Below are 20744 nucleotides of genomic sequence, written 5' to 3' on the forward strand. Positions count from 1 at the left end.
CAACTGATTATGGTCGCGTTCATTTTATAATCATTGAATTCGATCCACCTTAGATAGATAAGTTCTTGGCTTGCACGACGTACAATTCAGCCATAAATTTTTTAGAGTTTTTGAGTTAAATGAGTAAAAATGAAATACGGCATATCGGAGTTGACAGATTGCCACCCGATCTTTTTTGTGTGTTTCAGTCTAGAAAAGTCCATTTATGAAATAGTTCTACATGACTTTTTGGAAACCCATTAAGCTTAGCTCTAAACTATCACCTTCAGTTCCTTATAAATTAAAAATAAAGAAGTGCTCTCTCGCAATTATGAAAATGTCTTCTAGACGTTCGTTAAACGATTTGGAGTAGACTGTATATGACTTGTCACTTAGCATGGCTCCTTTAGCTTATGGTTAAGAGACAAGAAAAGATAAACACGTTCGACGCTTTCATGATTTTTTAAGCCGCTTTGTAAAGCAGCAAAGATATCACGGTATAATAGTGAATAATATGAAGATATTCAGTACAACTATAGAATTAACAATATGTGGCCACTAACCAAGAAAGTGTAAGCCACTATGTCTTGTGAACTAAAAATAAAAACTGCTTGAAAAAACTTTGAAAACGATTGGGAAACAATGTTTCTTGTTCAGTTCTCTCAAGACAGATACAAACACGCATACAATTAAGGATACCATGATGGTTCAACCTATAATCCCGCACTCAAATCACTATGCCACATTAGACAATAATGTCCATTGTCTTGACGAAAGTTTAATAGATCACGAGAAACGAAAAGGAAGTAGAGACACATGGAAATTAGGAGAACAGGATGAAAATTCATGTTGGGAGGGTCGTGCTGATGATCAGATCTGCAACAAGAGAAGGTGCACTCGCCAAATGAAATTTGGAAGAAATCGTTAGAGTTCGTGTGCAACTAAACAACAGTCGAGGATGAAAAGTAGTAGATTGCCAAATTTGCCTCTCAGGGTAATATGTCGAATATTACACAAGTGGACATACTGTATTTGAGCGTTCCAGCATACGGCTCATGAGAAAATGTGCTGATGAGTCATCCGTTCTACCACTGCAGTTCTCTACTACCTCTCTAATAACAAAAGATAACAGTTGTTGCATTGTCCTATTTTCAAAAATGGATTTGTCGTGGTTGTTAAGTGTCTTGAGTTCATAAGGCAAATCAGAGCGCACGGAACGAAAGTCGTACCCTGCCTGGAGTGTGATGAACCACGACGGGGAAAACAAGACAATTTACTGGTTCACTATGTGTTTCAATAACGGGAAACTGAATGATGCAAAGACGATCGTGAGATCTCGAACAGTTTCCCTTTGGTTAATAGATAGTGATTTGACGTACGCACGGAACCAGTTCGCTAATTAAATCGAAAGTCAATAGAAAAATGGGTGAATATTCATAACGAGACCTTAAGAAATGTTAAAATAAAAAAACAAAGATATCTTCGCTCAGGCTAGTCAAATTGCTGCCTGTGCGAATGCAATGTCCATCAGAGCTGGAGCTGGAGCAAGAAAAGAACACAAAAAAAAAAAAAAAAAAAAAGAGAGAGAGGGGGGGCGTTTGTAAAGTAGGGTACGTCCAGCTCAGGATTTCCAGTTGGGACGACCATCGCCGTGACCCTGGCTCTGGCCCTGCGAAGACCGGGAGCCAGCGCTGCTAGCCGCTGCGGCAGCCATGTTAGGCAGGTGTGGCAGCATGTCCAAAAGATATTGGCGTTGCAGTTCAGCCAGACTTGCGGCCGTGAAAGCTGCTGCGCTATTGTCTCGATTGCTGTTGCCACTGCCACCAGCTCCTCCAGCACCACCGCCACTGCTGCCCCTACCCTGAGCGGCTGCTTGGGCAGCCGAAGCGGCCATTGCCAGTTGATAGGGATACAGCAAGGACGAGAACGGATTCAGAAGAGGGTTGTGAGCGTGACTTGACATGGACGTTGACCCCGACGGCAATCCCATACCTCGTAGCAATTGGGCTTGCAGTGCATTTTGCATCGCAGACATCTGATGCCCGAATAGTTTGGTTGGATCAGGCATTTTCGAAAAATCGAAACTAGCGGATGCGGCGGCAGCAGCCGCCGCGGCTGCATTGGCTTGTCTCTCCTTTTCACGTTCTCTATTTTCATTTCGTTCACGTTCGCGTTCACGTTCTCGTTCTCGTTCTCGTTCTCTTTCACGATCCCGTTCTCTCTCTCTTTCACGATGTTCACGGATTTCTCGTTCTCTTTCGCGCTCTCTCTCACGATCCCGTTCTCGTTCTAGTCGATCCTTTCCAACGGCTATGCTCAAGCTTACAGCAGAGTGTGATCCCACTAATGGGCTGTGAGCGGGAGCTGGTGGGCCGCTGTTGATCGACTTGGTGGAGAAAGGGATGATTTGGGTGGACGCCGGTAGCGAATCATACGCTTTGGAATGGACGCTGACGCTGGGGTGGGAAGGAGCTGGCATCTGATGATGTGGAATCGGTGGACTGATGTTTCCACCTTGTGCCAGACGCTGTTCGATTTCTTGTTCCTGTTGTAGGGCTCGGACGAAAGCCGTCTTCAGCCTGTTGGTGTGTTCTGCTTTCAGTGCCTTCTTTACATTGTTTGTCACACACTGATCACACATCACGGCTGGTTTCTCTACTATTAAACAAGAAATCCATTAGCCATCGCCACCCTTAATTCAGCAGTCAAATTGATATAATCATACGTGTAGCGGCTTTGTCCCATTTCCACAACGATGAGAAGTCTGTGCCGCACTGAGAGCAAATGAACGGAACCGGCGGAGTTGGATGGTCTGCCCCTTGAGTTAGTCGATCGACCACTGCCTCCAAGCCCAACAAGTAGATGAATTCGGTGTTGTTAGGGTTGGGGATGAAATGCATTTCAGGTGGTGGAGGCTTGGGTGGAGGAATCTGCAAACGCCAAATAAATTACCGTTCCATGTAACAATCAAGAAAAACCAAAATACGTACCTGAAGTAAAGTCTTTTCCAATTGCTTTCTTAAAGCTAACTTGGCAGCCGCTTGTCTTTGCGCAGCTGTTTGGGGATCTTCAGTTTGCCGAGAGCTAGAAGCACTTGAATGATGATAGAGACCAAGCGTGCTGGATGAGCTCGACTGTGCAACGTTAGGCGAGGAGGTGTTATTTCGCACGTTATCACGTTTATCGTGTCCCTGGACGTTAGGAGACGAAGGCGATGGAGCACCAGATCCGATAGCTAATCCCATTACTACATTGGGAGGAGTCGTAATGGGTGCTCTGCTATGAGCCAGCAAACCTAGTAATATAGGAATACGTCAAAAAGTGAAGGTTGGGGGATCCGAATGGAAAACTACCTGTCGAGTTTCTCAGCAATTGTTGTTGATGATGCTGAAGTTGTTGGTGCTGCATAAGCGGCGATAAGACGCTACTGCTAGTGCCGCGATGTCCCTGTTGTTGTTGTTGTTGTTGTTGTTGTTGTTGTTGCTGCTGCTGTTGCTGCTGTAGCAAACTCATTGCCATATTGGCAACATTGGTGGCATGGCGAGACGAATTTTGTGAATTTGAACTATTTCGGGAAGACGGCGACGAATTTATGTGGCTATTGTTTTTGCTGCTTGATTTCAAGTGCGATGCTCCGTGAAGATTATGGTGCTGTTGTTGGGGCGACAAAATCGACAGGTGGGCCGGATGAGGCTGTTTCGTACTATTTGCTGGCGATCCTAAAAAATAAAATCAGTATTTTGTCAATCTACTATGAAAACCAGTTTTTAAGCAGAAGGAGAGACCTGTTTTGACGTCGTGAGAATTTGAGGCGATTGTCAGGTTCGCCTGTTGCTGCTGCTGCTGCTGCTGTTGTTGTTGTTGTTGTTGTTGATGCTGCTGCTGCTGCTGTTGTTGTTGTTGTTGTTGCTGCTGCTGCTGCTGCTGCTGCTGTTGTTGTTGTTGCTGCTGCTGTTGAGCTGCTAAAAGTTGAGTCTGTCTTATCTTTTTGAGCAGTACCAATCGCATTTCTTCGGTCCTCAGTTCAGCTTGCAGTCTCTGTATAAGCAGCTGGCTTTCTAGTCTCTCTGTTTCAGTAATTTCCTGAAAAAAGAACCCCACAAAGAAAAAAAAAAGGGGAAGAAACCCGTGAATTGGATGGTTGTTGGGGGCTCGAGGAAATGCTAGACGCTTACCTTCCTAGCCGGCGAAGGTGGCATAGGTAAATCTTCCAGGTTTCCATCCATGGCGTCATCGCTTAGATCATCATCATCAGGCAATTCATCGTTTATCTCCATATCGCTAGCACTACCGTAACCATTACTGTAACCGTTAACACGTCCTTCATCGGAGTTTTTCACATTGTAGGGCAATTGGTTGTTCTCCGGGCGTATTGAAAGAGGGCGAAATGACCGTCTGCTAGACGAACGTGATCCATCTTTTAGGTGAACTACTTCAATTTCATCTTTCATAGGCCGATCAATTTCTTTACTGACGTCGCGATCTTTAGGCTTTTCGATGCGTGTCACCTGCCGTTGGTAAGATAACGTTACTGACGTTCGGACGCCATATGGGACAAAACTGCATTACTACGAACCTGGATTTCGTCTTTTGGCCAAGGATTTTTGTTGGTTGGGGTGACTCCTCCAGATCGATGGTGAAGTGGAATGAACGGGGACTGTAAGTGAGCCTGAACGGGAAGAGGACTCAAAGCGCTACGACTAATGCCATTGCCATTGCCACTGAATCCCGCTCCTCCGTGAGCAGGTGTTGGATTGGTACCAGATAGGGCGCTGAAATGGCTGCGATGGACGGACAAGTCCTGAGGCAGATCAGTCAAATCAAACTTGAAGGGGTGTTGCTCGCGTTGTTGATTCACGGTCTCTGCCGGTTTCCTACTATGAAAAACGAAGGCCGATGATCATGACTTCTCGTTCGTATATACGAGTAAACAACAAATTACCTGACAGAAAGATCAACAACCGGTGAATCGTCTTCGGTTTCCATAATAGGTTTATCACACAAATCTGGTTTTTCTGTTAGTATTGAAAAAATATGCAGATGGTTAGGATCGTCAAGTAAATAAGTTGCATGAGAAGGAAAAAGGAGGTCACAAGCGTTTCGGCATCAAGATGGCGTGAAAGACAAGGGTTCCCCTTGTTTCCCGAATCACGAATCGCCCAACATCACTTGCGGCCGGGATGATAGAAACGTGTCAATGAAATGAAACCCAGGACAGTTGCCTTTGACGTGGAGAAAAGTGGGCAGAGGAGGAGGGGGGGGAAGTAGGGCGGAAGAGATGCGCTATACATATCGAGGCACTACTAATGAACGGGAAGGCAGAAAGAAGGGGAGGCAGTGGGAAGTAAGTGGGTGGTAAACGCAAAAGGAGCTTTTCACCGTCCGGGAGGAAGGCGGTGGGGTTGGGAGATGTCGAACTCGCACCGGCGGCTGGCTGACCGGCCACCCACCTCCCAATCTCCCCATATCCATAAAGACTATACTTCCCAACCTTCTTTACCCACCACCCTCTTTTCCTCAACCTCCTCCTGTTTTCCCCTCCTCTAGTCTTAGTCGTTACTTTTCTTCACCCAACCCCACTGATTCCACCCACCAAACGATGGGTTGGTTCCCTGGTGCCAATCCACAGAAGCGAAGGCAAGAGTTTTTTTTTTCTTTTTTTTTTTTTTTTTTTTTCCTTTCTTTTTGTAACCAAGGAGAGTTCCAGGTCGGCGACCCACGCATCATACTAATTAAAATTATCCACAAGTTCTGAAACGTTGGAGAAAACTTACATGTTTTATTTTTGTTTTTTGTTTTTTTATCCAAGTCCAAATGATAAATCGTGAACAGTTCAAAACTGACGTCGACTGGCCATCACCGTTCGAAACATGGCAATATGACTTTCCGCTATTGCGACTATTCTTTCACATTCAACAATGGAAAAATGAACTGCAATCTCAAACAGACACACGCACACACACGCACCAACTCCGTTCTTCCCCTTCTTTAAGTGTACCACGAAGGACACTGAGAATTTGTTGAAAGAATGAGGGGAGAAATAACCGGTTTAAACCAGTGGTAAAAATCACTTGACACAAAATGGTTGAACGTGACCAATATTCAATCAGAGATGAGGTTCACACAAAATTTCGTTTCTTCTGTCGATTCCGGATATTTTTACCCAACACAGGGCGAGCGATGAGTAGCACGAATGAACAGCGACCAAAAACGACGACGGACTAAAGCATACAACATAGCTAGCACAGAGCAAGAGAAAAAAAAAACGATCCAAGATGGCTGTCAAAGAGTCTCTGAGCCACACCGACGGAGGAGGGGATGGGAGGAAGGGAGGGAGAAGGGAGAGAGAGGCAAAGCCAAAGAGTTTTGGACTTTAGCTGTTGTACAATGCACCACAATACACTAGAATCGCCGTTTCGAAAAGTGTACTTATTTATACGTGAAATGCCGTGATACCTGGAGATGACATTTACCCAACTAGTTTGCAGTAAACTGAAACTGATGACTTTAATGAAAGATATTGTTAATTGCAACCAAACAAACAAGATGACGGAATTGACACACTATCTGACGCTTGCCATTCGACTACACAAACATTGCACTGTCAAATCTTACCAAAAACATGCGTTCACAAGAACGAAGGTTTTTGCTCCCTATGCTGGCAGTCGATTCTCTCTATCCCTCGCATTCACTGTTCGCAAAAGCGGTACAAGCGCTACTTATTATGATTGAAAATGGAAGAAACTTAAGATTCGACTAACTACGACTGGTGGTGAACGTCAGAACGACAAGGCTTGAAATGAAGCCCTCCCCCCTATTTTCCCTTCCTCAAACAAAAATTGGAGCGTGGAGAGAAGTTGCACGTTTTAATGTTGAATTGATACTCGTGGCAAAATATAGCAACTCGTTTCCATTACAGTTCACTTCATCTTGATTAACCCAATTTGAATCTGTTTCAGCAACATGCGGGCTGTTGAAGTACAACAATAGCTTCAGCGGAATAAAATTGTTGGTGGAAATTGATGGACGACAAACTCGCATCTCTGATAAGCCGAACTATTCCTATCCCATCTTCCGGCGAGGTAACGAACAACAGCTCGACAATTTCAACAAAGACCGCTGTATGTATCGTTTCATCTTACCTCGGACTTTGGGCCATATGGGCCAACAATTTCCGGTAACAATATTTATAAATACGATATAATGTAAAATTTAAAGCATTTTTGCGTGTAAAGAATTAACCGTACGCAACTATGTTTGTTATAAAAACATGAATTTAAATTAAGTATTTGCTGATTTTATATTGATTTTCCTTTATTCTTTTTCAAGACAAATAAGGCTGGAGCCGTTTTTGAGTTTAGCATAACTAACGAACGCGTCACATTGGGCATTAGCAACATCGTACGAAACGGTTGTTTTTTTTTCGGAACTGTTGCTTCCATTTACTGCAACAACATGTTTGGCTATGTTGGATTTCTTCGGAAAGTATTTTATTTTCCATTCGGATCTTTCTTTTAGTATTAAATCACGTGATTGGTACCAGATTACTTATCTTGGTTAATTGATATACAAATCAAAAATATTAAATTCTTGCCAAACAAATTTGATTTTTGATTTTTTATAACACGAAAAAAAGTGTAATCAGCAGCTGACGGATAAGATACTACTTTCTTACTTTAATCAAATCAGCCATACTTCCCCACCGGGGTTGCCATCAAATTAACGTAATACCTCTATATTACAGCCTCATACCCTGTGAGTAAGAAAAATAAGTTAATCGACATTAATACAGGTAGCATACAGATTTCTAATTTAATCATACCCAGCACAGTATATTTCGCGCAGTGCTTGGAATGCAAGAAGTTAACACAATATGAACCAACATGACTACGACTACCTAGGAAGATTGACCTGTTTACAGGTACGTTAATTACTTGCCAAAACGCTAACCAGACAGGACATTGGATGGGACTTTCTTAACAACTTAGCCAACGACGGTACACTTGTCTTCTCGGTTTCAACCGAATTTCCGACAAATAATAAGCGACAGGGTTCTAAAAAGTAACATTAAGTAGAATAAGATCAAACATGTAAGACAAATGTATGTAAGAACATAGCTTACGTGGAGATATTGCAGGTTCATACTTTTCCACATACTGACAATAATCATTAACTTTGTCCAACTAACAAAACAATATCTGGTGTATGATGCCTTTTTATTGCATAAGCAACATACTGGAAGAGACTTTCCTAGGATATAAATGGTGATCTTATTTTCACATGCTGATCACATCTTTTCCTGAATAAAAAAAATTAATTAATATATAACATTCCTTCATCATTTGAAGATAACTCTTTTGCAACATATCAATGTACTACCTAATCAATTGAGTGATCCTACAAACCTAAGCAGCTGATTGCTGTAGTTGCCAAGGAATACCCAGGTTTGTAATTGTGTCATTTTATTACCTTGCTGAGTATCCGGTGAAATCTAAACTTCTATGCATCTTACAGGGCAAAGCTAGAATGAGAAAAAAAAAGTTTATGATTGTCCTTAGTCGTGTCTAATAAGTTTTATTCATTGCTTCTTATCCTTACAAGCCATTTCTATTTTTCTTATTATCAATTTACCTCCTTTGAGCATCGATTTTAAACCGTGGTAAAATCTATTGAAAACTTGGCAATTATTTTTACGCGACATCAAGAGGAAAAAAAACTAAATATCAGAATAATTACTTACTCTCCAGTTGCTTCCGTCAATGGCAGCAAGTGCCAATTGCCAACTCAACTAAGCAGTAATTTTGGTCATTTCGATCGAGATCTATGTTTCATTTTTTAGTTTAATTTGGTTTTGGTGTTGGTGTTGTATTTTGTTTTTATTTTGTTTTGGTTTGGAAGTTTGGACGCAGACTACTAAGAAAAGGCTTACAGTGAGGTGAGCCACTGAAGTTTTGGGCAGACATGTGCAATTGTGCATGACCAATTTTGTTCTAACAATTTATCGATTAATCAAGTAAAATTTTTCTCAAGCAAACAAATATATTTTTTATTTTCTCGGGTTTATTTGAACAAATATAAAAAAATGAAAAATAAATTGATTTTCAATTTGGTTATGAAGTTTTGTTCAAAGCCTGAAACAAACACAGGGCTCGGCCTCGGCCCGGTGTTCCTAAACTATGGACTTGGACAGTCCATAATGGACTACTTAAATATGGGCCTGTTTTGGACTTCGGCTACCAAGTATCCATAGTTTAGTTTTGTATCACGGCCATGCTAAAATATGGACTTTGCGGGGAAAATATGAACTTTGAGGAAATAGTTAAGGCCTTGTTAGAATATCTTTATTTAAATTTTTCATAAATTTTTCGTAATTTTCATTACTGGTTACTCACTTATTCTTAGCATAACTAAAAACTAGAAAATGCTTGTATCATGTATAAATTATATAGAAAGCCTTAGTGAAACAGCTTAATGAAGGTTAACGGTGGGTAAAGTTTCGGAGGGGATAATAATAACCGGTCCCCTTGCTCTATAGATACGGCTCGGTCCCTGTTAACCCGTGATCGGCTTACTACCAGAAGGTACTGGCGCAAAACATGTAAAATGTTTTTTTGTTTGTTTTTTCAGCTTTTTCCCCCCTTTATTCCCTTTCGCGCCAGTACCTCCCGGTAGTAAGCAGGTCACGGGTAAACTGCTCGAGTCCATTATCACTGATGAATAGCCGATAAGCTGTTCTGCTTTGCGCTACGAAATGTGGAATCAATCTATCTACAAATCCAGTGGTGATCAATTCTCCCAGTATGACACTCTTCAATTTAACTGAAATTATGTTTCTTCTGGTCGAATTCCGTACTTTCTGATCGTAAAATTTTTGTTTTGCGCAAAGTCCATATTTTGGAACACGCAGCGCTCTCTGGTTGCACCCGAAGTCCATATTTTAGTGGTCCATTATGGACTGTCCAAGTCCATAGTTTAGAAAAACCAACTCGGCCCTGCATCGCCTGCTTTGCTATGAGTGGTGATCGACACAAACCTTGTGGGTTGGATTTTTCGGTGCGGGTTTTTTCGGTGCACCGTGCATCGTTTTTTTAACCCAATCAAGATCCGACAAAAAAAAAATTGCAAACCCAGGTGGTCCGATGAGAAACCTCGGAACATACCGTTTAACTTGATCGCATGATTTTTCTGACCTTTGTTGACCCCTACAATTTCTTTATGGTACTTCTTAACACATTCACATTTCTACAGTTACAACAGGAAAAAATACCAATTGTAGTTCAAGGTTCAGGTGTTCAACTGCAAAATGCGGAATTTCTCACTTGTGACACTTGTGACACTTGCAACAGTTATCGTGTGATTAACGCGTCGTAACGTAAGAACAGTTTCAGTTCCAGTGAAATGAGTCAGCATACGATCTACACCGGTGCAACGGACGACACCGCACCACTGGAGATTGATCTAGCCGACGATCCCGCATTGATCTAGCCCTATCAGCCGTTTTTCAGTGTGGGTTGTATTACGGTGCACCAAAAAAAAAGACCCTTATAACGTAGGGCCGATCTAGGGCTAGGTCTAGACCCATTAAACCGCACCGACCTACCCGCAAAATGGTCAATCGGCTACGAGCCGGGTTGGCCCTTCTCAAGCATTGCGGTTCGGTTCGTAAGTATCCGTGGTAATGGGGTACTACCCACCGTCATCTTGAGAAATGGTGACATGAATAGCGCCAAATAATAAAAAAAAAAAAAAAAGAGCCAAATTCACCTAATGGCAATGAATGATCAACATTAAGGTATTCAAGTACTACCATCAAGGGTCCTGAACTACATTTTAAGCATACACAAAATGTGTTAAACGTAAAATTTTATTTAGTGAAAAAATTTTTCACAAAAAAATTGTAAGATCAAGATTTCCTATTTGACGTGCTAATTAAAGCGCGAATTCGCTCTTGGAAAAGCGAGTTCGCTGTGAGTTTGTCAGCGATATTTATTTTTTAATAGCAGTTGGTCGCGAGTTGCAGTTAGACATCCATTTCTTCATGCATTGCGGACGATGTATCGAGATGGAATAAGAGCCGAATTCTCTGTTGCAAATGTCACATGCGATGGGCTTGAATCTCGTTCGTGGTTCCGGCATGTCAGGGTTTTCCGGTTTTTCCCGCTAACAAAAGGAAAAAAGACTTCATAACGTCAACGTTTTAACGGGGACAACGTTTAACACTTAAGTCATGATCAAGCTGTTTAACGGAAGTAAACAGTACCTACCGAAATATTTGAAAAATCAAGAAAGCTTTACGGAAAACAATGTTTTCGTGACGCCCTCAAAAATCGAGTTTTCCTCCAAACTCGACGGCATTTTCATAGTAATTTTAGACAGTGGGTGTGCCGTAATTTTTGAGGAAGTTGTATTTGCAAAGAGTGTTGAGCTTATTATTCGATGCAAACGTATTTGAACAGCTGACAGAACATTATGTAATAGATAAAGTTACTTTGGCTGACGGATGGACCAGAAAATTCCTAGGCCTATGACAGAAACAATGGTTTTTACGCTTCCTTTCACCCACAGTTGAACACACGTGTACATCAGCCCATATCGAGAGTGAATGATATGATCGATATGATTGATATATTGAAGCCCCACAAACGATTTCCGTTTACGATCGGAATTTACAAGGTCAATTTTTTAAATTTTCATCTATTTGTTGCGAGAATAGCCTACCACTTCTGCAAAAGAAATCGATAACATTTGGCCATGCTGGTCATTTTTTCCCCGTTAAATTTCGGACACTTATAATACGACTAAATCCTGGAACAAGGAACAACATATCTAGGCTACTTATATCGCTGCACCGACTTAAGATGGGAATTCGGTCAAAGTTTTACAGGTGCTGCCTGATCCAGACATACAATTTGGGTTGAAGATTATTTACGGTTGTAGACTAGGCAACTGTATGTATCTAATAGGTCTACGATGAAAATTTAGCTGAAATGTTTTAGTTCTCACCTTGAAGTCGATATTAGGGATTACTGCATTTCTCTTATATGTATCAGAGATCTTCGACGGCTGGCTCTTTGCCTGATTATCAGGGTACCATATTGCCAAGGATTCCTGACGATTTTCATTTGGAAATCGTATCTATAATTGTAAAGATATATTGGGAAAATTAAGAAAGAAGTGAGAAACTGAATGAATTTTAAAACAAAAACAGGATACTATTATCATATTGTTACAATCGCTTTGCCTTAATTGTTCACTTTGTGAAATCGGTTCACAATAGATGATTAAACGCTCGATGCTGCTCGTTGCGAGTCAGACAAGTAATATTTAATCCAAATTAGCACGCTACAACCAGTAGTCTAGATCGATGAGCGACAAAACAGAAGAACAAAAACACACCAAAAGGATTCCGGATCCGAACTTCAAAAAAGAAAGTGCCCTATCAACCCCACTTAAAGATTATGATAATCCGTGTCAGATTCGAGAATTATTTTCATTCACGCTAACGCAAGTTTAACAGGAAAACTAAAATAAATTTTTTTGAGAAGTTGTCATTTGCAACAGTAGATGGTCAACAGAACAATGTAGTCGATTAATGAATCAATCATTTAAAAGTATATCTTAACCAATCAAGAACATTGTTTCTTGGGTAAGGGTGGAATTCTTGTTGCGATAGTTTTTTAGAGAAAATCCCGGTGGTCCTTTCTACAACTACAAGAGTAGGAGAATTTGGGCTTTAAGCTAGGTCTACTCATAAATTTCTAGAAACAGCATTGTTATTTTCTTTAGCTCCTGGTCCTGGCATTTTCAGAATGAGTGCAGAGCATTGTATGAATATTACTTTTACAACTATGGGCAGGTTCAGAATAGTTTACATTGTGTAACTTCCGAAAACTTGGCCACTCAGCTGTGTGCGATGAAGAGTAAGACGGCTCTTTCACAACTATGTAGCGCTCTCCATTGCTCTGAGAATCAATGAAAATGTTACTTGAATCTAGAGGCTGTGGTCCTCTGAAGCACTTGATATTCTCCAAATCTTTGCAGCGCAATTCAGACATGTCCAATCCAATATTGCCCAGTTTCTTAATATCGAGAATTTTAGCCCTTACAGTTGCTGTCTTGAAACGCTTTGACTCTGGAAAGACATTTACAAATCGGTTATGGTCTTCAGCCATCCTTTGAAAGCAAACTCTCGTAAAGGATTAAAAGAATATATTAAATTATGAACTTGCCCAAACCAATGTCCAGAGCCTACTGCGGCACCCAATGAAAGCTGTGTTGAAAAGAATAACTTTTGTTGGTTCAATACCAGGGAGGAATCGATTTAAGCACCTCCACCAGATTTTCATAGGTATATAGGCGATGCAAAACGCGATAGCCAATTGTACGAAATGGTGCACGTGCAGCATTGTTCTCAGGACAGAACTCACATCAATACGCATCGATATCCAAATAACACGTAAAATTTCAGTTTTCCATATTACGTGGTATCCGACCATGTATACTGAAGAAAGAGAACATAAAGAAATGCGTAAAGACACTCAAATCTTTCTGATTTAAGCACGTTTATTTTGTTTTTTATTTGTTTGTTTTTATTTTATTTCGGAATCGGGCAATAGGTTAGTTATTTATTATAGGTTTTTGTGTCATCTTGCATTATAAACAACTTTCAAAGGAAATACTAGCTAGCAGAAACGTTAAGTGTGAATAGCAAACACGCTTATTTTCCTACACTCTCCGTACACAAATTTTTTCTATTGTAAAACATCTTTTTGCCATCTCTAGCTATTCACTTAAAAAGGCAATAAATGAAAATGTTTCTTCATTGTACCTATCTGAACTTTAAAAAACAACAAAAAATCCATTGAGACCTCCTAGATCTAAACACAGACCACCGACATTTGAAAAATATTTTATTTTACTCCACTGTAGCCCAGCAACGGAGAATTTATGTGCTGCTTCTCGTTTAAAACTATTTGGCAGTGATACCCACCCCCTAAACCATTTTTTAATCTTAAAACTTTCCAATGGTAGACTTTAATTGTTAATTGCCAGATTGGCAATTGTAATTGCAGGTGGAAATAAAATGGAGTAAGACCCTAAGAGTGTAGACCTTTTATTTGCCAGCTATTCAAAGACATTTAGGGTAAAAGCGCGAATTCGGACACCTTTTTGGCTAAGAGGCTTCCTTATGGGAAATGTGTGTATGGCCGATCTGCTAATTCCGGACAAATTTTCTAATTCACCGGACATTTTTGCTAATTTCGGACAGTAATATTTTTAAAAACTAATTGATTCATTCGATTCTATTTCTTATTCTTAATCGAATTGCTTAAGACATTAAAGGGGGTGCAATGAGGAAAAAACGAGATATTAATGATTAAAATAATCATAACAATGATCTGTCAAAACGAAATGTCGTCTGCTCAAACCCAAATTACACTAGATCGGCACTCTTCCAAAACACATAATTCTATGGAATTAATTATAATAATTAATTTATCTCAATAAGTAGCCAATAGTTTTAGAATTAACAGATATAAATTTAAAAATTTTGGTGGTGAAAATGGAGTGGTGAAAATTTCAAGAAAATGGCGTTGAAACTACGAATAGTTTGGCTTAATGTCCGATATTAAAAATCATAAAAATGCCTCCTAAATTGACATTTCATCGACCATTATTGATATCACTACATTTGTTAGGATGGCCTCTGTTAAACTGTGGAAATCGTAATGTTTAAAGTCTTGGTATATTTATAAAATGAGTGATTGCGTTTCTCCTTTTTCACCTAAGCCACCGTGTTGCTAATTCCAGACAGCAGACTACAGCAGACGACACAAAATGACATGCTATTTATTAACAAAAATTAATACTACAATAGAGTTGGCTAACGTCCGAAGTTGCCAGTTCGATTAATTGTGAAAAAAAAATTGGACACAAACTAGTAACAGTTTTTGCATGGCGGCTTACGGAGTTTCGCCCGTTGTAGTTTTAGTTTTAATTTTTTCCATTGAAATTATCTTTCTTTCCATTCATAATTGGATCACGAAATTCCTTCGTTATCAGGTAATCTTGTAATTTTTATTTGACCTCGATATAGACTGTACTTTATTTATTATTAATTTTTTTGTAGACGTGTTTACTTTCTGTAGCAGACAAAAATGGATGTTGTAGAGGAAACTGGCGGGCTGATAAGGGAGCCCATAATAACAATCTGTGAATTAAGTGACTATGCACAGGGATATTAAAAGTGACTATTGCCCATTATAATTAATTAATTAATTATTATAACGAATGGCACAGTTTTTCGACAACGGCTTCCACTACCCACATTTGTTGTGGAATAAAAAATGGGTAATCTATTTCACATTTAACTAGTTTTTCTACATACTGTCGTTTGTCTTTTCATCAAGTCCCTGTGCATAGTCACTTAATTCACAGATTGTTATTATTATAGATGTTCATATCATAGAATGTCCTTTACAAGACTATTGGATGCGTTATCATGAGTGATGAAAAATATTCATCGAGTTTGTTACTGCATTCTTCCTTTTGAATGAAATTTTGAAGAATTTTGAAAATAAAAAACTCAAATGTATTTTAAAAATAAAAATTTACAACTTCTATTTAAAATAATAAACAAACGAGACAGGCAGCAGAGCATAACAACTCATTTTCTGGCCAATTCATTTCCCATGTCCCTATTCCTTAAAAGAAAACCGATTGTATTAAAAGTTTATGAAAAAGACAAAAGATTAAAAAAGTTAAAACATACTTTACAAAAGTGTCGATGCAGCTGGGACAGCAAAAGCTGGGTATGTCATGTTTTTTGGGGATGTCCTTATGAAAACATGAATTATGGACCCAGCAATCACAAATCCTGCATTGGTTGCAATCGTCCTCTGTACCTGTGCTTTTACACAGTGTACACAGAACGATTGGTAGCTCTCGTTGGATTTTGTTGTCAACAATGGCTAAGGGTACGTCTGATTCAAAACAATCCACGACTTTCAATCTTGCTTGAAGCCTTGATGATCGTCGTGAACCTTCTACAATGAATTTGTCGTTTCTCCTTCTAGCTTTTGTTTCTTTCCTTTTTGGTCTGCAATTCAGATAAAGTATTAAACAATAACGTAAAACAACCATTTAACGGAACAAGAGCTAAAATTTCAAACCCTGATGGCAGAGCCTCATTTGTCAGACTACTGTCTGTAGCCGTATTGGCCCAAGATGGCGCCGGTTTTGGCAAGGACTCGTGTAGAAAATGTCCGTCCCTATTAAATGTTGTCTTAACTGAATGCTTACAAATTTGAAAATGAGCACTTACATTTCCATATATTGAAGATATCCTTCATCAATGTCCTCATCAAAATTCTCGTTCCGCTGCGGTTCATTCTTTTTCAGAATAGCTTTCCCCTTTTGTGTCCTGGTTTCACCCTGCTGCCTCTTCCTCTGCTCTATGCCTGACAGCTGCTTCCTAGCTTTTTCTCCAGTGAGAATAAGAGAGGGTGGATCTCGCTTTCTTGAAGACTTTGGAATCGTCGGAATGGGGCTAAAGTCTAGCTTTGAAGCAGGCGTATACCTGGCAACTGGTGGGATTTCTTAAAACAAATATTAGTCGCAAAAAATGGTTGGAATTCTTGCTATTTAACTTACCTCCAATGTTTCCAAAATATCTCTGAATAAGGTCTTTCCACAAAGTGAACTTCACCCTATCCATGTCACTTAGTCGGCCGAATTCTTCGGAGACTTCGCCGAGTTCTTCATTTTTCAGAATTTTGATAAAACTGTCAATGATAACTGGCGGAATCATCTTTTCAAATTCGGCCAGGATTACGTGTCCACTCTAAAATTGAAACAAGAGTTAAAGACATGTTTGTTTAACTGAAAAAAAAAAAAATGGGCTTACGTATGATGGGTTCAGTCGTAGATCACGGCAATCGTCAAGAGCCTCTTTTTCGCCAATGGGTTGTGTATCTAGATTGAGACTGAATGTATTCAATTAGAAAAGCTGTCAAGAAATCCAAATGTAGTGTAAAAATTCCTGTACTTACACAATCCCGAAATCCACCAGGAAAATTTTCCAGTAACGAAGAAGAACGTTCTTGGGCTGCAAAATCTTCCAGGGAGTCCAACGATGAAGAGGGCTTGTCGACATCATTGGTCTTAAGGTCTCCATGATTTTCCAGTAGTGGTTCTTGACTTCCATCATCCTTAGACAGACTTTTGGAAAAGCTAAAGGCAAAAGCGGCTGGTTGTAGTTCAAAAGTTTATAGAATATTCTTGTACTTAAAAACTTACTTCACTGTATCGGGATTCCAGGGATATAAACCACAAACTCGGAATCCGTTTTGGCCATATTTAGGCGACAGATCTGCCCAAACTTCGTTAAGTAAAGAAATCATGTTCCTAACGGTGACCCTGTTGTTTTGATTTTTTCCCGACCACTCGTGAACTTTGGCTTTCCACAAGTTCTTTAAGGGTTTAAAGAGAGCCACGTCACACGGTTGCAATATGTGTGTGGTGTTTGGAGGGAAACAAATCAAAACAATGTTGTTTTCCACGCAGATATCGGAAATTCGGATGTTGATATGGCTACGGTGGCCATCCAGGTACAGCACTACCGGAAATAAAACATTCTTGCCCTTCAGTTGTGGAACAAATTGATGCACAAGCCAATGGCAGAATTCATCAGCTGTCATCCACCCTTTTTTGGTGCAAAAAACTTCAATGCCAGGTGGCATCTTCTCCTTGGCCATCCAAGGCTGTGACCGTTCGTATGGAAAGATTACGAAAGGGGGAAGGATCCAACCAGAAGCTGAAATGGTGGCCAAAAAGGAAACACCGGTCTTAGCAGAGCTTTTTAGTGAAAGATACACATCTTTACTTCCAAGTTCTGCTAAGACTTTCCCTTTTCCAGGCGAAACCAAAAAAAAACTTTCGTCGCAGTTGAACGACCTCGCTGGGTCAGTAAGTAAGTTCCAAACCGTTATCACTATGAAACCAAATGTCCTTTAATTGATAAATTGCTCGAGTTCGCATAGCGACCGAAGAGCAATTGAGATTGCTTTCAAAGAAGTGAGACCTTAACCATAAGTGTTGACACTTTGTATTCAGCCGCTCTTAACGCAAAACAAACAAAAGAAAGACGATCGAAGCCCCTTCGGCGCTACTGCCCCCTCGATGCCTTAGACCTTTTCGGCCATAATAATAAAGCTTCTTCTTCTTGAAAAAATAAAAAATTTATAGGTGTGGGCATCCGCGACCGACCGATTAATTATTGTTGCGGGAACTGTGGTGACCACGTCCTCTGGAAAGAAAAAAGAGAAAACAATTTAGTTCAGGAGTGGGAGGGTGGAAACCTTAACTATGGTTAAGGTCTCACTTCTTTGAAAGCAATCTCAATTGCTCTTCGGTCGCTATGTGACCTCAAGCAATTTATCAATTGCAAACAAATTGCTCGACCTTAACCATAAGTGACTTTAAAGCTCATCTCTATTGGCTTCTCCGTCCAGAATGACCTCTCCGAATGCCTCCTTATTTATTGGGCGGTTGTATGTCTAGAAAATACACTCTCGGATGCCCAACTACCAGTCCGCAAAATTGATTCGATCGAAAGGCCGGCGCTCACGGCTTTCGGAGCCGATGCCCCACGCGTAGAGTGGGCGGAATAAATAGTTGTGTCAACTCCCGCCTCTGAAAGTAAGAGCTTAATCCAGCGCCCAATAGTAGATGCACCGATAGGCGGATGGGGCGACCTAAGACCTAAAATCAAGCTGGAATTCGTTGATTCGTTTCTAAAATCTCTCGTTACGAAAATGTAACGTTTCTAGCATGAGACCGGACAAATTAAAGGCGACGAATTAAGGCGATTTAAGGAAAAAACCTGTAGGGAGCCTTTACGTTGTGACTTCCTCAGTCGGCCAAGAGCGAATTTAACAACCGACCCGGAAAAGACGATCGATTTAAAATCGATGGCCGCGATCTCCGATACCCTGAAAAGAGAAGTCAAGGCGAGAAGCATTACCAATTTAGATGATAGGCTTTGAGCGATGGGGAAGTGTCTGGACCGAGACCTTCCAGATAAGATAAAACCGAGCCTATATCCCAGAAAGAGTTATATCTGGGCTTAGGAGGGTTAGAATTAAAAATGCCTAGCATAACTTTTATAACCAAAGGGTGTTTACCCACGTCATATCCTTCGATCTTATCAAGAGTAGCCGAGAGCATAGATCGAGAAACATTAATCGACCTATATGCCTTACCCTCTTCGTGCAAATCGGAAAGAAAATCGAGGACGACGGTTAAAGAAGCAGACAAGGGATGTTGATCCCGTTGAGCGCACCAACCGACCCAACCGTTCCATGAGCTCTGGTAGCAAGCTGATGTGGTCTCACGGTTGCTTTCCACGAGCAGCTGGACCACTCGCTCCGAAAAGCCGCTGTCTTTGAAGCGTTTCCGGACAATATCCAAACGGCTAACAGGAGGGATCCCCGTTCCAGAAGAGGGTGAGGGTTGCCCAATGGGTCCGAGAGCAATGCTATCTCTGGACAAATGATTCGGGGGGGCTGCCAGGCTAGTTCCATGATAGTCGGCCACCACGGTTGCGCTTGCCAAACCGGTGCCACTAGAATTAATTCGGCCTCTTCGTTCATGATCTTTGTCAGACATCTGGCGATCATGTTGAAGGGGGGAAATGCATATCCCCTCCGATTGGTCCAGCTCAGGGAAAATGCATCGACTGCCACTGCTTCCGGCTGAGGCTTCCAGCTGACAAACCGATCCAGTTGTCGATTCCATGTCGAGGCAAATAAGTCTATTTCGGGCTCCCAGAGGGCCAAAATCCACTGGAACGTCGATTCCTGGAGTTTCCAATCGCTGGACTCGTTCCGCATTCTCGATTGCTGATCTGCAAGAACATTTAGAACCCAAGGTAGGTGTATTGCTTCGATCGAAAGTTGGCGCTTCTCGCACCAATCGACAATGCCCGCCGAGATGGCGCTGAGAGCTGAAGATTTAGTTCCGCCCGACTTATTAATATAATGCACCGCCGTAAAATTGTCTAACATAAGACAGACTGATAGGTTGGAGACTTGACTGGTGAAGGATTTTAAACCATTAAGAGCCGCCAAAAATTCCAACTCATTAATGTGCCTGTTCTTATCCCGAAGAGTCCACGGACCTCTTGATGAAACCTCATTCAATACTGCCCCCCAACCTGAAAGCGACGCATCCGAAAATATTGTGATATCGGGGTCTGTCGCCGACATCGGTCTGTCGTTAGACTCTCTCACGTTGGCTATCCACCAAGACAGATTCTGTCTCGAATTTTGGTCCAAAACGATAGTCGAATAAAGCGAGCCCCCCGATTGTTTATAACTTTCAATGTATTGCGACTGAAGGTCTCTATAGTGCGATTGGGCGAATGGAATTGCTTTTATCGCCCAGGCAAGATTACCTAAAATCTTGGCGATTTCTCTTAGGGAAACTGAAACCCGTTCCAAGATCAATGATTTCCGCAGTTTTCTCGGGGCGGAGAGAAAGAGACAGAGACTTCGAGTCTATAATCAACCCTAAGTACTCAATGACTTGTTCAGGTGTGCCCACTGATTTTTCTAAATTTATAAGAAAACCACAATTTTCCAAAATGGACACCGCAAATAAATAATCTCTCCCTGCCCCTTCCGCGTTTGAATTTAATATGAGAATATCATCTAGGTAAATTATCAAACGAAGGCCTTGTCTCCGCAAAAAGGTTACAATTGGTT

The 20744-nt window shown here is 40.9% G+C and overlaps 2 protein-coding genes and 2 long non-coding RNA genes across 10 annotated transcripts; 1 reads left to right on the forward strand and 3 right to left on the reverse strand.

The window, feature by feature from the left end:
- Window positions 1-611: 611 nt before the first annotated feature.
- LOC116927329 (transcriptional repressor p66-beta) lies at window positions 612-6729 on the reverse strand. Of its 7 annotated transcripts, none has more exons than XM_045177121.1 (9): window positions 6595-6729; window positions 4922-4994; window positions 4556-4853; window positions 4155-4487; window positions 3765-4062; window positions 3333-3698; window positions 2970-3274; window positions 2705-2909; window positions 612-2637 (listed from the first exon to the last, which is right to left on the reverse strand). In XM_045177121.1, exons 2-9 carry the CDS (start codon window positions 4963-4965, stop codon window positions 1601-1603), a joined length of 2886 nt encoding a protein of 961 aa, XP_045033056.1. In that variant the 5' UTR covers window positions 4966-4994; window positions 6595-6729; the 3' UTR covers window positions 612-1600. The 7 variants fall into 7 exon arrangements, with proteins under 7 accessions (XP_045033056.1, XP_045033054.1, XP_045033051.1 ...); XM_045177119.1 differs by having other exon boundaries at window positions 4556-4856; XM_045177116.1 differs by lacking the exon at window positions 6595-6729 and adding an exon at window positions 6436-6563.
- A 285-nt stretch (window positions 6730-7014) lies between these two features.
- Window positions 7015-7581, forward strand: LOC116927334. Its single transcript, XR_004396605.2, has 2 exons — window positions 7015-7156; window positions 7309-7581. It is a non-coding gene; the product is annotated as an uncharacterized LOC116927334 (long non-coding RNA).
- A 214-nt stretch (window positions 7582-7795) lies between these two features.
- Window positions 7796-9154, reverse strand: LOC116927333. Its single transcript, XR_004396604.2, has 5 exons — window positions 8720-9154; window positions 8611-8645; window positions 8359-8500; window positions 8102-8278; window positions 7796-8033 (listed from the first exon to the last, which is right to left on the reverse strand). It is a non-coding gene; the product is annotated as an uncharacterized LOC116927333 (long non-coding RNA).
- A 1674-nt stretch (window positions 9155-10828) lies between these two features.
- On the reverse strand, window positions 10829-13422 carry LOC116926913 (zinc finger protein 474). The gene is made up of 3 exons (XM_032933840.2): window positions 12852-13422; window positions 11983-12114; window positions 10829-11139 (listed from the first exon to the last, which is right to left on the reverse strand). The coding sequence occupies exons 1-3, from the start codon at window positions 13149-13151 to the stop codon at window positions 10966-10968; spliced, it is 606 nt and encodes a 201-aa protein (XP_032789731.1). The 5' UTR covers window positions 13152-13422; the 3' UTR covers window positions 10829-10965.
- Window positions 13423-20744: the final 7322 nt, after the last annotated feature.

This window comes from Daphnia magna, linkage group LG7, assembly GCF_020631705.1.
Source record: "Daphnia magna isolate NIES linkage group LG7, ASM2063170v1.1, whole genome shotgun sequence".
Lineage (NCBI taxonomy): Eukaryota > Metazoa > Arthropoda > Branchiopoda > Diplostraca > Daphniidae > Daphnia > Daphnia magna.

Coding starts and splice junctions, on each gene's coding strand:
- LOC116926913 (XM_032933840.2), bottom strand. CDS start 13,151: ATGGCTGAAGACCATAACCGATTTGTAAATGTCTTTCCAGAGTCAAAG. Junction 12,115..12,851: donor GTTTTCGGAAGTTACACAAT/GTAAACTATTCT, acceptor TTACAATTATAG/ATACGATTTCCAAATGAAAA. Junction 11,140..11,982: donor TCCCTAATATCGACTTCAAG/GTGAGAACTAAA, acceptor TCCTTTTGTTAG/CGGGAAAAACCGGAAAACCC.
- LOC116927329 (XM_032934341.2), bottom strand. Junction 4,857..4,921: donor GTTGTTGATCTTTCTGTCAG/GTAATTTGTTGT, acceptor CGTTTTTCATAG/TAGGAAACCGGCAGAGACCG. Junction 4,488..4,555: donor GGCCAAAAGACGAAATCCAG/GTTCGTAGTAAT, acceptor TACCAACGGCAG/GTGACACGCATCGAAAAGCC.